Consider the following 19233-nt stretch of genomic DNA (forward strand, 5'->3'; position numbering starts at 1 on the left):
TCCTTAGCAGAATAGCAGCGAGGGTACAAGGGGGGTGGCCTAACAAAAATCCGGACCCCAAATTCATGCCTTACTTTAGAAGGAAGGATGAATTGTCATCACACCTGGGATGTATACTGTGGGGAAATAGGGTTGTCATTCCAGAGGGTCATAGGAACACAGTGATTGGGGAATTACATGAGGGGCATCCGGGGATCGTTCGTATGAAAGCCCTAGCGAGGAGTCATTTATGGTGGCCGGGGTTAGACACAGCAATTGAGGACAGAGTAGCCGGGTGCTATCAGTGTCAACGGTCTAGGCCAGAACAAGTGCACACACCTGTACATAAGTGGGAAGTGGCTAGGAACCCTTGGTCTCGCATTCATATTGATTTTGCAGGCCCATTCCAGGGCCTCACATTCCTAGTTGTTGTGGATAGCTACTCCCGGTGGGTGGAAGTCGTGCCTGTAAAGTCCATGACTTCAGCCAAAACCATACAGGTCTTGCGGGGACTCTTTGCCACCCATGGGTTACCTGACGTGATTGTTTCTGACAACGGGCCCCAATTCACATCCAATGAATTTCAGGACTTCCTCAAGGCCAACTGGATTAGGCACGCGACATCGGCACCCTTCCACCCCTCCTCCAACGGATTGGCTGAACGAAACGTCAGGACAACCAAAGACGCCCTAAGAAGGATCATCCAGGGCAATTGGCATCAGAGACTGGCTCAGTTCCTGTTGGCCCAACATACGACACCTTGCACGGCCACAGGGAAAAGCCCAGCTGAAATGAGGTGGGGCAGACATCTAACTACCAAATTGGACAGACTACACCCTGACAGGCTACCTGTGGAACCTGAACTGGACATTCCGACCCAGTCTCTAAATATCGGGGATGCAGTCTGGGCAAGGAACTATGGACAGGGTGACAAATGGTCACAAGGGGTAGTCATTGACAAAACTGGACCGTTATCTTACCTAATTGAGGGGGAAGGGAATCAGCTGATCAGGAGACACATCGATCAACTAAGGAAAAGGTCCCCTGAAATTGTACAGGCCAACAATGACAGGAGCATCACTACACCAGACAATTCATTCAGTCATGACCAGTTAGATGCAGCACCAGGGGGTGAGGGGATTGGAATACAAATCAGGGCAACTGAAGCAACTCCCCAAAGTAGCACAGCAGAAATTGAACCATTTTCCCCGGGCAGCCCAACAGAGTCCCCTGGACAGTCCATTGAACCCCAACAACCCACTAGTGTGGCATTGCCTGAGTCAGTGCCACAAACAACAGGCCCTGAGGCAGAAACAAATAGCGGAACAGTAGACACCCCAGTTGTCAGCACGGCTAGCAGATACCCAGCCAGGAATCATAAGCCACCAAGTTATCTAAAAGACTATGTTAAGTAAATAACATTTATCTAGGGGGGAAGGGGTGTTGTGTCCATAGTTAATGGGAGTGGTTTTCCTAAGGCGGGAAAACCTGGTGCAGTTATTGGTTGTTACATTCTCGGCGGGAGATTCTGGGCCGGGGATTGGTTATGTTTAAAGGCACCTTAGTATATAAGATAGGGTTCAACGGCTGCTAGCCAGTTGACCCATGTGCACTCAATAAACATTCCCTTGTTCAGCCTCGCTGTCTACGCTCGTCATTCCGGACTTAACACTCTGATCATTCTGAAAATGTTCCAAACTTTTAGTCATTTATGCTTTTAGCATTTTTACTTCTGTTTTGGGTTTAGCTTGCTTTTTTGCTATTTGAAAGTATGGCTCTTTGTTTCAATTCACAATAGTAGGGTGTGAAAACCTACCCTAGGCCCTCACCCAAAATCATATTTAGCACCATTTAACCACAGCACTGAGGAAAAAAAGAAAACTTACCGTAGGTTTTAGACTGCAGGCCATTTGATTGCTTTGGTTTTAGAACATCACTTACAAGCAGCAGGGATCTAGTTCTAAGTAATCATGTTCAGAATAATTTTTCACATTTTACTTTTAAGCACAATACAGTGGCAAGTGTTTGGACAAAGCCTTGGAACAGGAATATGAATCCTCTGTCTAGACCAATTGCAAAACATTTTGTAGGTGTAGGTATAAGTACAATATCTATATGAACTATAAGCTGGATAAAGTCATGGATTATTATTCTACTCAGATTTTATATGAAATATTTACTCTCAAAGGATTTTAAGAATTCCCAGCTGGATTTTTGCTACTGAGAATTGAGTTCAGTTTACTTTGGCACCACATCTACCACATACCTGTTTGCATGCCATCTGTTTCAATTTGCATAAGTTTCCAAACTTGTATTTTCAGAAAACTACTAATTGTTTTTTAATGTTTAAGTAGCTAAAAAGTACAGATTCATATGACACTATTAATAATATAATGTAATTTCAGAATTTGTAATTATAATTTTAAAAGTTGGGGAAAAGGTTGTCCTTGGTGCATTTATTCAAACACAACAGGCCATTGCTATTTTGCTTTTTCACCCCATATCTTCCAAGGACTCTGTCTCAGTTGTCATTGTCTATCTTCACCATAGCATTGAAGTTGCCCTGAATGATGAGTTTGCAACTGGCAAGGGTTGTTTGAATAATCTGCTCCAAGTCCTCACAGAAATTTGCCATGTCTCTATTTGGACTCATGAGAGTTGGTATATAGATGCTGACAATGGTGATATACCAGGGCTAACTTCATGATGCATTTATTTATTCCAGAGTGCAGATGTTTTTCAGCAAAGCAAACCTAACTCTGTGAGTCCTGTTGTCAGATTGTGGTTCCCCTTTCCTCCCCCAAAAAAGCAAAAAACACCACCCTATATCCACTTGCTATACTTCCTGTAATGAACCTCATTTGCCAGACTGGTCTCACTGGGTGCAGCACTGTCAATGCTGTAACAACAAGCATTGACTGTTATGAGTGCTATTTGTCTTTCAGGCCTTCACACATTGTCTCTATCCAGTAAAATACAGATGTTTCAGGCCCCAAAAATGAGTTTTCTTGTATTCTTTTTCTTGACTCTTGATCATTAAGGAGAATGTCTACTAGCCATAGTGTCCTGACCCAGTTCACACAAGTAGCACTCAAGAGGGATTTAGTATGTTTATTTCACAGGTAATTCCCATATAGCATTCCACAAGACCCTAAGTCAATTTCCCACAGTTTGTAGGAGCTCAAGAATAGTGACTTTGGTGACCAGATGTCTCCCAACAAGGGCAACAGCAGTTCACCAACAAAGCATGGCTAACAGAGGCAGTCTGATACCTGAAGCACAGGCAACAATGAGGTGACTGGCTGGCTACAAAGCAGTGAGGCTCAAGTGTGGAGGAAGGACAATTGACAGCAAACAAACTGGAAAGGGCTCCAATGGTTGGCTTCAATGGTTCAAAAGGACAATGAAGCAAAGAGCAGGTCTTCCCAAGAAAGTCTAAGTCCAAATACGAGTTCCGGGAAGAGGTTCAAGGCAATGAAGGCTTCTTCAGGCTAAGTCCACAAACCACAACATAGGAACAAGGCACTGGGATTAAGCAAAGAAGCAAGGCAAGAAGCCGAACATATCACATAGAAAAATGAACGGTTGTCTCCAACAACTAACCAACCTCCTCTGCTTGCTTAAATTAATCCCAACTAATTTTTCTTATTGGGAGGTGAGAGACTGGTTCTTAACGAGTAGCCCTGCCAACCTCCATTTCATCTCTCGGCATTCTGCTCTCCTCTTCTGTGGATCAGGCAGGGCAGCAGCTGCTCCTCATCAGTGTCAACCTGCTTCCACTGTGCTTTTCCAGTCTCTCCCTCTTCTATTTACATGGGTGACTGCTCATCTGGTCAATCACTCACCCCACTTCCAGATGTTCCCAGGACTGCAACTTTTTCAGCCATGGAGCTCTCTGCAATCTCCAGATACTCCACATCACCCCTTTTTGATGCCCATGGATCTGGCTCGTCCTCGTCAGAGCCAGCCTCTGCATAACATGCAGTTAACTAGCCAGATGTTGTGGGAGCAGGCAACTTTTAGGCTACCTTTTCTATTCGCCTCCCTCAAGTGAGCAGTGTTGTCCTAAAAGGGCTGCCCACTCACCTTAAATGCTGATGGACAACTCTGTTGCTCCAGGTACAGTGAGGAACAACCACTGTTCCAAGATCATCCACATGCAGTTTGTGACTACAACTCCCAGTGGTCATCTCCACTTGTTGCTTCAGCACTCCTTTATTACTTCAACAAATTAAGTTGGGTCTGAGAGGATTTACAGATAAACTGTAGATGAAGATGAATTGCACAACATGCCACTATGTATGATGCACTTTTCAGTGGAACAGCTGTTTCACAATGGCAGATGTCTCAATAGGTAAAGGTAAAGGTTCCCCCGCACATGCGTGCTAGTCATGTCCAACTCTAGGGGCCGGTGCTCATCTCTGTTTCAAAGCCGAAGAGCCAGTGCTTGTCTGAGGACGTCTCCGTGGTCATGTGGCCGGCATGACTAGACACCAAAGACGCATGGAACGCTGTTACCTTCCCACCGTAGTGGTCCCTATTTTTCTGCTTGCATTTTTACGTGCTTTTGAACTGCTAGGTTGGCAGAAGCTGGGACGAGTAACAGGTGCTCACTCTGTTACACGGCACTCGGGATTCGACCTGCCAAACTGCCGGCCATCTGATCGACAAGCTGAGCGTCCTAACCCACTGAGCCACCGGGTCCCTATATGTCGCAATAGAAGGGACCTTAATTCACTGGCATAGAGGACCATTATGTCCAGAGACCTCTCCTGCTACCATGGATGATCAGGACTTCTAAGTATCTTGTCTAGCACTTCACAATGCCTGCTGTGCCTACCTTCTTGATGTTGGACTGTTGATCAGTCTCCTCTGCTCTGTCAGGACCAGACTTCACATGCTGGGATAGATAAATACTCTCTCTTACTTTTTTCACCATTGAATTTCATTTTGTTAGATAGCACCCAGTGTTCTGGTCTGTCCAGATCCTCCTGTATTTTAAGCCTATCTTCTGGAGTATTGGCTATTCCTGCCAGCTTGGTGTCGTCTGCAAATTTGATGAGTTCCCCATCTATCCCCTCATCCAAATCGTTGATGAAGATGTTGAAGAGCACTGGGCCCAGAACAGAGCCCTGGGGCACCCCACTACACACTTCCTTCCATGTAGATACAGTTCCATTGAAGACCACATGCCGAGTATGGCCTGTCAGCCAGCTACAAATCCATCTGGTGGTGATGCTATCTAACCCACATAATGCTATCTAACCCACATTGATGCTATCTAACCCACATGAGTTGAGTTGTTTTCTCCTTTAGAATTTTCATCCATGGAATCTTTCCTAGGTTCTCTCTGAGTTTTTTAAAATCAGGTCTTTTGAAGTTTAAGAGCCTTGGTGGAGCAGTGGGCTAATGCCCCCTTAAGTAACACCAGCTGCCTGCAATTAGTGCAGGTTCAAGTCCCACCAGGCTCAAGGTTGACTCAGCCTTCCATCCTTCCGAGGTAGGTAAAATGAGGACCCAGATTGTTGGGGGCAATAAGCTGACTTTGTAAAAATGCTGCTTGGGGGGGGGGCGAAAGCCCTAATAAGCAGGCATATACATAGAATGAAGGCTATTGCTAAGCACATTGATTTGTGCTTCTTAGATTGTAAGCCGCCCTGAGTCTTTGGAGAAGGGCGGGATATAAATGGGATTTTAAAAAAAGATATTGGTTGAATTATTTTCTATTGTTTGTGTTTGTATTATATTGAATTCCAGTATGATGTGGTCACTTTCCCCCAAGGTTCCAGCAACTTCAACTCCCTCTATCACTTCTTCTCTGTTATTAAGAATTAGCTCCAGTATAGCTTTACGTCTAGTTCCCTCCTCTACCTTTTGGATGACAAAGTTGTCGGCTAGGTTATTTAGGAATTTGTTTGATCTCCTGCTCACTGCAGAGTTTGTCTCCCAGCTGATATCTGCGTAGTTGAAGTCTCCCATTACTACTGTGGTATGCTTCCTACATACATTCATTAACTGGTTGGCAAACAGTCCATCTATTTCTTCTGATTGGTTGGGTGGACTGTACTATACCCTGATAGCAGTGCCTTTTTTTTGTCTTATATTGAGCCATATAGATTCGGGAGGGCTTTATCTTTGATCATGTGCATTTCTGTAGATATGTAGTATTCTCTTACATATAGTACAACTCCCCCTCCTCTTTATGTAGTTCTGTTTCTTTTGAACAATTTTTTTCCTTGACTTGACCATGCAATATGGCTTGGCATGGCTTGGCACCAAATTGTATGTTCCTATCAGTATAAGGGCCCCATCCTACAGCAGGCTCACAATTCCAAAACTGCTGGACATTTTGGTTTTGTAAAGACTTTGCACCTGATCAAGTGGCAGTTTTGGTGGTCTTCCTTGAAAAAGGACATTGAGACTTACATTGCTATTTGCCCTATTTGTGCAGCTGCCAAATGACCCCCAGGGAAGCCCACCAGTCTTTTACAGAGAGTGGCTAGCCCTAGGGCCACCTAGAAGGAAATATCCATGGACTTTATAGTGGAGTTGCTGGAGGTGGGGGAGGGGACATGGTTATTTGGATTGTTATGGATCTTTTTTCCAAACAAGTGCATTTTGTTTTCTGCACTAAAATACCATCAGCTAAGATGCTTTCTAAACTTTTTGTTCAACATGTGTATAGGTTACATGGAGTTCCAGACCACATCATTTCAGATAGGGGGATGCAATTCACTTCCTTGTCTTGGCAGGAATTATCCACCCAGATGATAAGCTCTGCTCATCATCCACAAACAAATAGGGCGTGTGCACAAGCTAACTTGGCTCTGGAACAGTATTTTATGTGCTACATGAATTATCAGCAAGATAATTGGGCTGACCTACTTCCTTTCTCAGAGGTTGCTTATAATAACTCGATGCATCGTAGTATTAGCTTCACTCCATTCAAGGTAGCTTCTGGACAGAATTTTGTTCTCATATCAGAACTGCCCCAAGAGAAGCCACTGACCCCCTCCTTGGTGGAGTGGATTGAATGGCTTCAACATACCTGGCCAGTGACACATAAGGTGTTGAAAGATGCACATCAAGCCCATAAAAAAACAGGCTAAGGAAAGGGTGAACCCAAAGGAGTTCCAAGTGGGTAATAGCCACTAAATACTGACAGACTACTAAAAAAATCAAAGAAATTGGGACCTAAGTATGTAGGTCCATTCCCAATTGTGAAAGTAATTAGCCCAGTAACTGTGCAGTTGGACTTCCCAAAGAACCTTAAACACATTCATCCTGTGTTTCATTGTAGTTTGTTTAAGCCTGAAAAGATGTCTCCCCTTCTCTCTGCTTAGTCAGCCCCACCAGTACCCATTCTTGTAAAGGGGGGAACAGCATTTTGAAGTGAAAGAGATTTTAGATTCCAGAAGGCAAAGAGGGAAAGTACAATATGAGGACCCAGATTGTTGGGGGCAATAAGCTGACTTTTGTAATAATGCCGCTGGGGGGGGGCGAAAGCCCTAATAAGCAGGCATATACATAGAATGAAGGCTATTGCTAAGCACATTGATTTGTGCTTCTTAGATTGTAAGCCACCCTGAGTCTTCGGAGAAGGGTGGGATATAAATGGGATTAAAAAAAATATTTAGTGGCATGGAAGCATTTCCCTCCTTTGCAGTCAGACCAGGTGGATGTTCATAATGTTCAGGGCCCTAAACTCTTCCAGGTGTTCCACAGGAAATACCTTGATAAGTCTGGGCGCAGACTTAATTGTCCCATTTCAATTTTGTGCTTTCTATTTTAGTTTTGTTTGTTGCTTTTTGTTGTTTTATAGGGCTGAAGCCATGTTGATGGAGGGGTGATTGTCAGCCGGATCTCCAGTGTGCAGTTTGCAGCTTGCTTGCTCCCAGCTGCCATGAAAATGGGGAGGGGAGTTTTGGCATTTAGGATGGGGAAGCGTTTCTGTGAGAAGTACAAGGGAGGTTTCTACTCATGGACTGTGGAGCTACTGAGCTCAGTTGTTATCCAAGGCAAACCATCCTGGGACTCTGGAGGCAAACAACACTTGCAGAGGAGCTTTCCCATAACATCATATTGGATGCTGATTGGTCTTTCTGTCTTGGATCCTGGGATTTGGGGTGATTTTCAATGTGTAACATTCGTGTGGGTTTTTCCCATATCTTGCCTTGCTTTTGCTGTTATCAGTTCATTCTTAGTAAAAGTACCTCTTCTCTAAATCAATGTTTAGAGTCAGGATTTTTCTTTCTTAGAATTTGAACAGAGGGAGACCTGACACTCATTTAACAAATGTTTTTGTCAGGGCCCACTTCAATATCTTATCCTAAGAAAGTAGAATTCGTGGAAGCAATTGCTTCCAAAAGGAGCTTTTATTAGGACAAGTTGGTAGCAGACATAATAGATAGGATCTGAGGATATCCCACTTTGCTAGTGTCTTTGCTGTAGGTATTTTTGAGCAGGGTATAAAATGTACGTTTGGAAAATAGGTCTGTCACAACCCAAATGACTGTGTTTCCGCTGCTCTCTGGTAGCTGTACTATAAAGTTCATGGAAATTTCCTTCCAGGGTGCTGAGTGGGTTGCTACCAGTTGTAGCAGCCCAGGTGATTTTCCTTGTAATCTTTTTGCTGATGCACAAATTGGGCAGCTGGCTACGTACCTTTCAATGTCCTTCTTTATTGATGGCCACCAAAACTGTCCCTTAACTAAGTGCAGTGTTTTCACGAACCCAAAATGGCCTGCCTATTTTGAATTGTGGCAAAGCTGCATGAATGTAGTCTCTGACTCTTGGGTATGTATAACTTTTCCCCCACCCAGGGTAGTCCATCTGTTATGGTGCACAGTTTTTTGTGATTTAGGAACCATTCATCAGTTTCTAGTGCTTTTCTGAATTCAATTCCTGCTTGGCTGGCTAATGGTTTTTGTAGTTTGGCTTGTATTCGAGTAGTCACTCATGTTGCCAGATGTGTTTCTGTTGGGGATAGATGGGGAACTCATCAAATTTGCAGACGACACCAAGCTGGCAGGAATAGCCAATACCCAGTTGTTTAGTTATGCTGGGTCGGGTACTATTGTACTGGGACATTATGGATAATGCATCTGACAGAAAATTCTTTCTCCCCTGGTAGATGTTTTATAGTGAAATTGAACTGGTGGAAATGTTGCGATCACCAGGCTTGTTTAGAGGTAAGTTTCCTTGGTGTTTTAGTGCTTCCAGATTTTTGTGGTCAGTCCACACCTGGAAAGGAATTTTGTTCCCCTCCAGGAAGTGCCACCAGGTGAGAAGTGCCCATCTCACTGTGTACACCTTCTTTGTACACCTTCTGTGTACACCTTCTTTCAGCTCTGTTCAGTTTCTGCAAGTTTTCTTGATGTGTACGTGCAAAGGTTGCAATATCCCATCATCATTTTCCTGTAACAATACAGCCCCCACTGCTACATCACTAGTGTCTGCTTGAATTACAAAAGGCTTATTGGTGTCAGGGTGCTGCAGACTGGGTTCTATGGAGAAAAGTCTTTTCAGCCTCTCGAATACGGCTTGGCATTCCACTGTCCATTTCAGCGACTGGCTTGGTTTGGGTTTACCTTCCCTCTGGTTTTTAACAAGTTTGTAATTGGCAAGGCTATTTGGGCAAATAGTTTATAGTTTAGTTTATAGTTTATTATATTTGTATACCGCCCTTCTCCCGAAGTACTCAGGGCGGTGAACAGGGCACATATAAAATGCAAGGTACAAAAGTTAAAAAAAGAATTAAATACAAAGCCCAAGCTAAAACAATAAATAATAATGTAAAAAACCACAATAAAAAACCCCAACTCATCCTCCATCAGGCCAGGCCGGCTTGTTCAAATAAATAGGTCTTCAGATCGCGTTGGAAGGAGTGAAGGTCGGGCGCTGTCCGGAGCTCAACCGGCAACCGATTCCATAAGTCCGGGGCACCCACAGAGAAGGCCCTCCCCCTGGGGGCCACCAGACGACATTCTCTGACCGATGGCACCCTGAGGAGGCCCTCTCTGTGGGAACGCACAGGGCGGAGGGAAGTTGACACCGGCAGCAGGTGATCCCCGAGGTACTCCGGACCCATGCCATGAAGGGCCTTGAAAACCATTACCAAAACCTTGAATCTCACTCAGAAGACAACTGGCAGCCAATGCAGCTTGCGGAGCAGAGGTGTAACATGGGAGTATCGGGAGACTCCCAACACAACTCTCGTGGCTGCATTCTGTACCAGTTGGAGCCTCCGAGTGGTCCTCAAGGGCAGCCCCATGTAGAGAGCGTTGCAGTAGTCTAAATGAGAGGTCACGAGCGCATGAGTGACCGTACACAGGGCATCCCGGTCTAGATAGGGCCGCAACTGGTGCACCAGGCGAACCTGGGCGAAGGCCCCCCTAGTCACAGCCACTATATGGTCTTCCAAAGTAAGCTGCGAATCTAGGAGGACTCCCAAGTTGCGAGCCCTATCTACGGGGGGTAATAGCTCACCCCCATGGAAAGAGATGGAATATTCTGAATATCCCGGGATGCCGGTATGCACAGCCACTCAGTCTTGTCGGGGTTGAGCTGAAGTCTGTTCCTCCCCATCCAGACCCGAACCGCTTCCAGGCAAATGAGGGAATAAATTGGTGATAAAAGTTGGCAAATCCCAAGAAGCTTTGCAGTTGCTTCCTCGTGCAGGGCAGTGCCCATTCTAACACCACCCTGACCTTTTCAGGATCCATTTCCATGCCCTCGGGGGAGATATGGTATCCCAGGTAGTCTATTTTGTTTTTATGAAATTTATACTTAGACAGTTTGACATAGAGATGGGCCATCCACAGTTTGTTTAGGACCGCTCTAACCAATTTAACATGTTCATCCATAGTCTCTGTGAATATAAGGATATCGTCCAGGTAAAGCAGTACACCTTGGTATAGGTCAGGCATGTCAAACTCGTGACATCATGTGACATTGCGTGACGTATCATGACGTTTTCCCCATTGCCGGCAATGGGGAGGCCGTGGTTTCATTGTGATGCATCTGGCCTGTGGGCTGGCAGTTTGACATGCATAGTATAGGTGCTCCCTTAATATGTCATCTATCAGCTGCATGAAGACAACTAGGGCTCCCTGTAGTCCAAAAGACAGGACTCAAAATTGGTAGCACCCTAAGGGGCAGTTAAATACAGTTTCCCATTCATTTCCTTCCTTGATTCTGATTCAGTAGTATGCTTCCCTCAGGTCTAGCTTAGTGAAGATCTTCCCCTTCAAAAGATGGGATAGCATGTCTTTAATGAGGGGGAGAGGGTATAGGTTGCTTTCGCTTATGGCGTTCAGAGCCCTAGAATCTACACAGAAGCAAAGGGTCCTGTCTTTCTTCTCTCTGAAGAAGACAAGAGCAGCCACCTTCAGTTTCGCTGGTTGAATGAAACCCTCTCTAAGTTTTTGTCTATACATTTCTGCATTTCTTCCAATTCCTGTGGGCTCATGGAGTACAATCTAGGTTTTGGAAGTTTTGCCCCCGGTCTGATTTCTATTGCACAGTCTGTGGGGTGATGTGGTGACAGTACATCAGATCTCTGTTCACCGAATACTTCCCCTAGGTCCCTATACTCCTCAGGTATTTTGGGCAGTTTCTTCTCTCCCCTTATCGCAGCTTTCTCTTGCGAGATCTCCTGAAATGGGGGCTGAGTTAGTGTCTTGGTTGATTCCCCTTAAGCTCTGCCTTCCTCCAGTCCACCCATGGGTTCCACTTGGCTAGCCACACCAAGCCTAAAATTACGGGGCATTCCATGCCAGGAGTTACCGCGAACATTATAGTCTCTAGGTGGTCCCCCAGGGTGAATTGGAGTGGTAACATTGCTAGAATGGCGGGCATCCCCCTGCTATGGACCCATCTAATTGATCAAAAGAGATCGGTTTCTTCAGCCTCCTCACCAGAATGCCTAGGTTCCCCACTAGCATTAAGCTGATAAGATAGCAGGTGCACCCAGAGTCAATTAATGCCCTGACTTCTACAGCTTCGGGCATGGTGGGGGCTAGTATGGTCACTGCCTGGGTGAGGGGCACGATGGGTCCACTTACCAGGGGTTCATCTTCGGAGTTGTTGTCAGATGAGTTGGACACTCCTGCTCTGTAGGCCGGAGTTCCCTTCCCTCATTGGACAGAGGTGGGGAACTCAATGGTCTCTGTGTCTTTCATGGCTGTCTCCTTCGGCTTCACTGGTGGCTTTCTGGATTTCCCAGCCAGGATCTGGTCCGACTTCTTGGTTGGGGTGCAAGAGCGGCATTCAGCAGCACAATGCCCTTCCTTGCCAAATTTGAAGCGTCCGGTGGTTCTCTTGGGGGTCAATGGCGGTTTCGCTGGCTCACGGGTCAGTTCCAATGGCAATTTATCCCAGGGTGTCCCTCCTCTGTGTTTTCTCTTGGCTAGGTCGATCTTGGCTTCCTCTGCCAGGATGTACCAGTCTTGCAGCTGATGTGAATCTCCTTGGGGAAGGCAGGCATTGTAAAGGTCATAGTTTAGACCATCCTTGAAGTGGTTAAGCAAAATGTCCTCTGGCCAGTTCAACTTGCTAGTCAGGGTTTGGAACGCTTGAGTATACTCTGCCACCGGTCATCTGCCTTGCTTCATGGTCTTTATTCGTTCGTGGGCTTTCCAGTCTGCTAATGGGACTTCAAACTGGCATCTCAGAGGGAACATGAATTGGTTGAAATTCATAGCTCTGGGGCATCAGCATCATAGTGGTCCACAACCCAATCCACTGCGATGCCATCCAGGGTGGCTTGCATGATGCAAATTCTGGCATGGTCAGTGAGGATGTCTCAGCCGTACTCCTCCATGTAATTCAGTACCTGGTTCAGAAAAAATCCCAGGCATCATGACTCTCCTGGAACTTCACACCTAATGGAGGGAACTTTTGAATGGATTGTTCTTTTCTTTATTTTGTGTCATCTTCCCTCTCTGTCTGTGGCTTCCACATGGCAAGGGGTGGTGGTAGCAGTGGTGACTGCGGCAGGTTCAGTGGTTCCACCGGATGGCCCTGGGACCTCCACTTTGGACTCCCCTTCGGTGTCCTTCCTGCAACCCATGAGAATAGAGCCGTGGTAGGGTTCAGGTTTCTCCTCCTTCAAGGAGTCCAGGGCTATCTTCATCATGCCAATCGCCTGTTCTCCCCTCCGCCCTGTGCGTTCCCACAGAGAGGGCCTCCTCAGGGTGCCTCCGGTCAGGGAATGCCGGCTGGTGGCCCCCAGGGGGAGGGCCTTCTCTGTGGGTGCCCCGGCTTTGTGGAATCAACTGCCGGTTGAGCTCCGGATGGCACCGGATCTCCGCTCCTTCCGGCGCGGCCTAAAGACCCATTTATTTGAACAAGCTGGCCTGGCCTGATGGGGAGTTAACTTAGGGTTTTAATATTTGTATATTTTTACTGTTTTATTTGGGCAATAATTTAATTTTCTCTTAACTTTTGTATTTCTGTATTTTTATTATATGCCCTGTTCACCGCCCTGAGTCCTTCGGGAGAAGGGCGGTATAAAAATTTAATAAACTAAACTAAACTGTTCTAGCAGCTGGCTTTAATGCCCTGAGCGACCTTCCTTGTCCTCGCTGAGATGGAGGGGTTTTTCCATCTCCTCCTTCCAATCCAGCTGGTGACTACCCCGTCTGAGTGTCACCTTTCTTGCCTTCTTCTCCCAGTCGTCCTTTTTCCCGACACCCATCGACCACTGAGGCTTGTGGCAATGTACTTCCACTACCTCTTCTTCCGATGAGCTGGAGGATTCAGAACTGGACTTCTTGCAGGGGTCTGGCCAACAGGAGGATCCCCCTTTGCAGCAGAATCTTCTTTCCCTGCTCCGTTGTCTGACATGGTCTTGCAAAGTCCCCCAGTAAGGGCTTTCCTTCTGGGCTGACTATTACTGCAGATCCTGTCTAATGTCAGGGCCCACTTCAATGCCTCTCCCCTTTTTAGCTGACAGCAAGGGGAGAGATAGTTCACAGAAGAAATATGCAGAAACAGTAAAATGTTACATTGTAGCGATAGAGGAAGTCAAGGCAATAACCCGCAAGCATTTCTCCCCTCCCTCCAGGAGTATGCCAGAACCCAGGAAGAAAAGAAAATAAGGTGTGGGTTAGTAACAGAGAAGGGGCCCATTAAGATATGGGTTCTGAAAGTTTTGCTTAACACAGAAATTTTGGGTTCAGTTGTGGTCATAAGAGGAATATATGTGGTTACTGAAATTATTTTATTTTCTTAATGAAGGGGAAATGCTTTCTTTATATATTTTTCCTTTTTCCCTGCACTTTTTCTCTTTTCTTTTTTCTCTTTTTCTTAGTTCCCATTAAATTACTTTTAGCTTTGTATATTTAAATGTTAATAAAACTCATTACTGAAAAAGAATTAGGAATATATATTGAAAAACAAAACTGAGAGTAATATGATACTATTCTTCAAGTACCTGAAAGAATAATGGAAGACAGCCAAATCCTGTCCTTTATTACTCTCAAGTGGAGGACAGGTTATAGAACAGCATATTCTGATTGATTATTAGAAGGAATTTGCTAAGATGAAGAGCAAATTGATTGTGGTGATGATGTTTTCCACTAGATGTCTTGAAGTAGAGCTATTTACTTAGCGTACCTCCATCTTTTTCAAATTTATCTTCATTTTGTTGGCCTTCACCCATCCTGTTACAACTCCAGACAGTTGTTCACCATTTATGTAAACAGTGGTTCAACACATTCTGGATACCAAGAAATAGAGATAAATATAATCAGCATACAAATAATATGTATTTCAAATACAAGGATGAATATTTACTGCTTTTGTTTAACTGGTAGGGGGACATGGGGATTCAGATAGAACTTTTCAGAACTAACTCATAGTTCAGAATTCATGCAATAAAGCAGAAGATCCTCATTATTATTGTCTGAAACTAACTTTTAAGAGAAATGGAGAATCATTACATCATTAGTACTCACAGAGATCATCAAATAAAATACCAAGGCATATGTTAACAACATTACTCAAAATGTCAGCAAGGTACTTTCCTGGCAGAGTTCCCTCCCCAATCTCCCCTAATATTGGTTTGACTTTCCTTTTTTTAAAAAAAAAATAAAGCACAGAATTACCTGAGTTCATCATTACATACAGAAAGTTGGAAATCAAGTGAACTTTTTATCTCAAGTACTTCACTGACAGAGTTGCTTTTCCATTTTCTAAACCTTTTTAATTTTATATTACAGGTCATATTGTGGCTGTTGCAAGCAATGATGGAACCATTAAGACATTGGAACTGAAATCAGGACATCTTTCCAGCTTATTGGGCCATGAAGATAAAGTTCAGAGTGTAATATTTGATCATATGGCAGAACATCTAATTTCAGGTGGTTCTGATGGCACTATTCGTATTTGGAATTGAGACCCTATTTAGAGAAAACCCATAACACTGAAGGTGGCTTATAATGCCCTTATCTGAAATAAACAATTATATTTTATATTAAGTAAAATTTCTATATTTTACTTAAATGGAAACAATATTCCAAACTTTATTTTTCTTGTATCTTTCTTCATGGCTTTAAATATGTATTAAAATATATACAATTTGCCATTTTTCTAGAGAAATAGCTTTATATTGACATCTAATGATAGAAAACATGAACTGCAGAAAACCTCTACCCCACCCCTTTTCAAATTATTATAGTAAAAGCTACAACTGACTGTCTCATTTTGTGAAAATAATAAAACATTTAACTTACTACAGTCTCTGCAAAGAGATTTTTTTGGGGGGGAGCTTAATATTTCTCCATATAACATTAACAAAAAAAATCCATATACAAACATACTGAGACTCATATGTAGCAAATGTAGTAATTTCTGGGGGGAAAAAGAATTCTGCATGAACAAGGCAATAATCAGACAGATGCCTTGGCTGTTGCCTTTGCCAAATCATTCAGTAAATGCAGAAAGCTTCAGTCTACCTACTTCCACTTCCTGTAACGTAGTACTGCAGTCTGAGCCTAGTGCCTTGAAAAGCAGCAGGTTTTTTTTATGAAGGTGATCATCAGATGTAGATAACATTTAGGAGGCATTTTATAAAATACCTTTTCCTTAAGGAACGTGCCTAATGATAAATCTAATGTCAGTGAGCAAATGCATCGGACTGGGGTGGGGAGTGGGGGTACTGCTCAGAGGAGCGGCACGTTCTGCCTGCATGATGCAAAATGAGAGTCACAGGCTGCTGTCCATAGTGCTGAAGGTTTCCAACTGCTTTATGGAATGCCCTCCGGAGGAATAGCTGCTGGGCTGCTGCTATCCAGGTTACTGAATCTTGCTGAAAGTTGTTATTGTAATTAAGAGCCACGAGAACCCCATTGCTTATTTGGGGAAGAGCCTCTAGAAAGCAGCATAGCATGATGGTGCTGCTGACTGCATTTCAGTCTGGATTGGCTCTGAGCTCTAGCATGCTGGTGCTGTTTCTGGAACTGGAAGCATAGCATATTCTCCACCCTTGTGTGCCTTTTTTTTGCTGATAAACAGAAAACAGTGATTTGGTGGGATTTTTTTAAAAAAAATATTTTTGATGGACCTGAAGACTGCAACCAAGGAAACAGATTTTTTTTAAAACCTGGAACAATGATACTTTTATTTTTTGTTTTTATTGTTTTGTTTTGGACTCTTATTTTGTATAAAACAGTCTCATCTTTAGACCCTTTTATGACTGATTGCTTTGAATTTTGAACAGTTGGTTAAAGCTCACATCTCTTGGGTAGTTGCTGAGATTCTTCTATGCCATGGGAGGCTTTAGAACAAAAGATTTTTTCATAATTCTCCCTTACCAATATAATTAAGAAGAGTTTTTCTCTACTATATTGCTGAAGTACGAATCCATTGTGGTTTGTGACTCTTCACTCTGAGTAGGTAAGTGCACATTTTTAAGAGAAAAGGATGTTGATTTCCCAAGTATTTAATCATACTTTAGTATCTCCTATCAGAAACAAAATAAATGTATATTATATATGTTTCTGGTTTGATTTTTAATCAAGGGACTTCATTATCATTCCATTTTTTGTCTAAATCAAAATAAACATTTATAAATTGTAAGCAAAATATTTAGGATGATCAACTACTGCAGGGAAATCTTGTACTACTTTCTGAAATAGGTTTTGCTTTTGCCTGACAAAATTGATTGAATCCTGCTTTCCCTATAATAAATAGCTTCTTTTGAATTTGCTAAAAAAGAATTAAGTTTCCTCAGCTTTAAATATAGCAGACTGAAGCCTACCTGTAGAATGCAAGTGACTGTCTATTCAGATCTGAAATACAAGCTAAACAATTTTATATCATCCGGAAATAAAATACTATGATTGTAAGAAAGGCTCTCATATTTGCAGTAAAATTTGCCATTGTAATGAAATGTCTTAGTGCATAAACAATGAGACAGCAAGCTTTTGAAATGCACATTTTTTCTTTATAGAAGCATTTTAAAAGCCTACTTTTATTTTACTACTTCTGTAAGATACAAAGATTGCCTATTCTCTGAGTCATTTTTGCTGGACAGTGAAATAATATATAAATCAATATAAATACATAAATAATGCATATATATTTTGCATTTGTCTGTATAAGAACCATATATTCTATTGCTATTGGAATCTCCACACTGGTATAATATTAATCACTAATCCATTTGACCCCATAGTATCAGATAAGCAAAATAGGCAAGGCTATTGTTTAATTTGTAGTTGCATGTTTCATATAGAATTAATCAAAACATCATTTGACACTAGAGTATTTTATTATAAATTTTGTCAGAAATTATTTCATTATAAGATATTTTACTGCCCAAATTCATAAAAAAGAGGAATCCTATCATATCATTCTTCAAATCTTTGGTTAGAGGAGCAATACAAGAATTAGCCTTGTATTATAATATACCAATGTGAGTGGTACATTATTGACTATAATCAATAGTAAGGCAGGAGAATAGAAATAATGTCTAATAAAGCAGCAAGGCTTTCCTGCAATTTCAAATCAAACATGTGAATTATGGGTTCTCCATGCACATATGGATGTATAATAAACTGAAGTGACATGGCCTACTGAGAAATTCTGTACATTTGCTGGCTTTGAACTGCATATGGTGAGTAAGCTATCATATGGTGAGTAAGCTATCATATTTGTAATAATTTGCTGAAATGCCGTTTCTGAAATCTAAAAAAGAGACAGAAAATGTAAAAGGAGGAGAAAAATCAACTGGTAGATACAAGTATAAGCACAGATACATATGGGCAACTACTACTGGATCTTGATGTGACATCAATCTCATGGAGAGCACAATGGAGGTCTTGCTAAGAAAAAGCCAGCATGAACCAGTTCTAAGGACAGATTACAATAGACAGTGTAAAAATTCTGCAATCTTCAATGATTAATTTTCCTAGTAACTTAAATATAATTTGATTGTAAAGTTCTTTAAAATGAAAAGGCTGTTTTAATTTTATTTTTCATGAAAACACATATTTTGAATGGACTCTTGAACTGGGTTGGAAGCAATATCTTAGTCCCATCCTTAAAAGAATCATTTACAGCAAATTAGCAAAAACAAAAACAACTATATATATAAGCAACAAATGTGCAAGCCATTCAATAAAATAAGTTTGATTTACAATTGTTTACAATATAAATATTCAACATGGTAATTAGATAAGAACTTGACTAATGTAAAGATGCAGCAGTTGATCTTATTTGGGTAACAGGGAAAAAGGCAAATGTGAATAACATTTTCTCATACTTTTCTAGTTACAACAATGTGTAATATGAAGAAAAGCTTGAATCAAAAATATGGCAAGGAATTTTTTGCACTATTGCTTTAATTTGATGAAAATATCACTCTATTTACTTTTAAACTACAATATTGAAATGCACAAGGCTCATGTCATTGAAATGAAGATGAATCAACAGTTCCTCACAACAGAAAAGAGCCTGTGCAACTTGAAGATTATTCAAGTTATGTGCATGTTTTCCTGTTTGTTATTACTGCAGACAGGATGGAAATATGGACTGGTTTACTTTGTTCTCTTAGGAATTGATAGAAGACAGAATTTTCTAATGAGCTAAAGCCTGGCAGGTGGAAGTGTCACAAAGGAGTAGGGAAAAATGCATTTTTTAAAAAAAAAATGTTTCAATTTCTTTTTTATATATATGTTTTCAGTGCATCACACTGGCCTCTCCATGGAAGCATCTATACATATCTGATATAAGCAACATATTCAGAAG

General features: G+C 42.4%; 1 protein-coding gene across 1 annotated transcript in view; it reads left to right on the forward strand.

The window, feature by feature from the left end:
- Positions 1-15624, forward strand: part of SPAG16 (sperm associated antigen 16) — a gene marked incomplete at its 5' end in the record, with an annotated part of 372352 nt that extends 356728 nt beyond the window's left edge. The window contains one exon of the mRNA XM_081312658.1: positions 15204-15624. Coding sequence (XP_081168784.1) covers positions 15204-15379 — 176 coding nt within the window. The 3' untranslated portion in view covers positions 15380-15624. The remainder of the gene's footprint in view (positions 1-15203) is intronic.
- Between the last annotated feature and the right edge of the window lie 3609 nt (positions 15625-19233).

Source organism: Vipera berus, assembly GCF_964194415.1.
Source record: "Vipera berus genome assembly, chromosome: 1".
Taxonomy (NCBI): Eukaryota; Metazoa; Chordata; class Lepidosauria; order Squamata; family Viperidae; genus Vipera; species Vipera berus.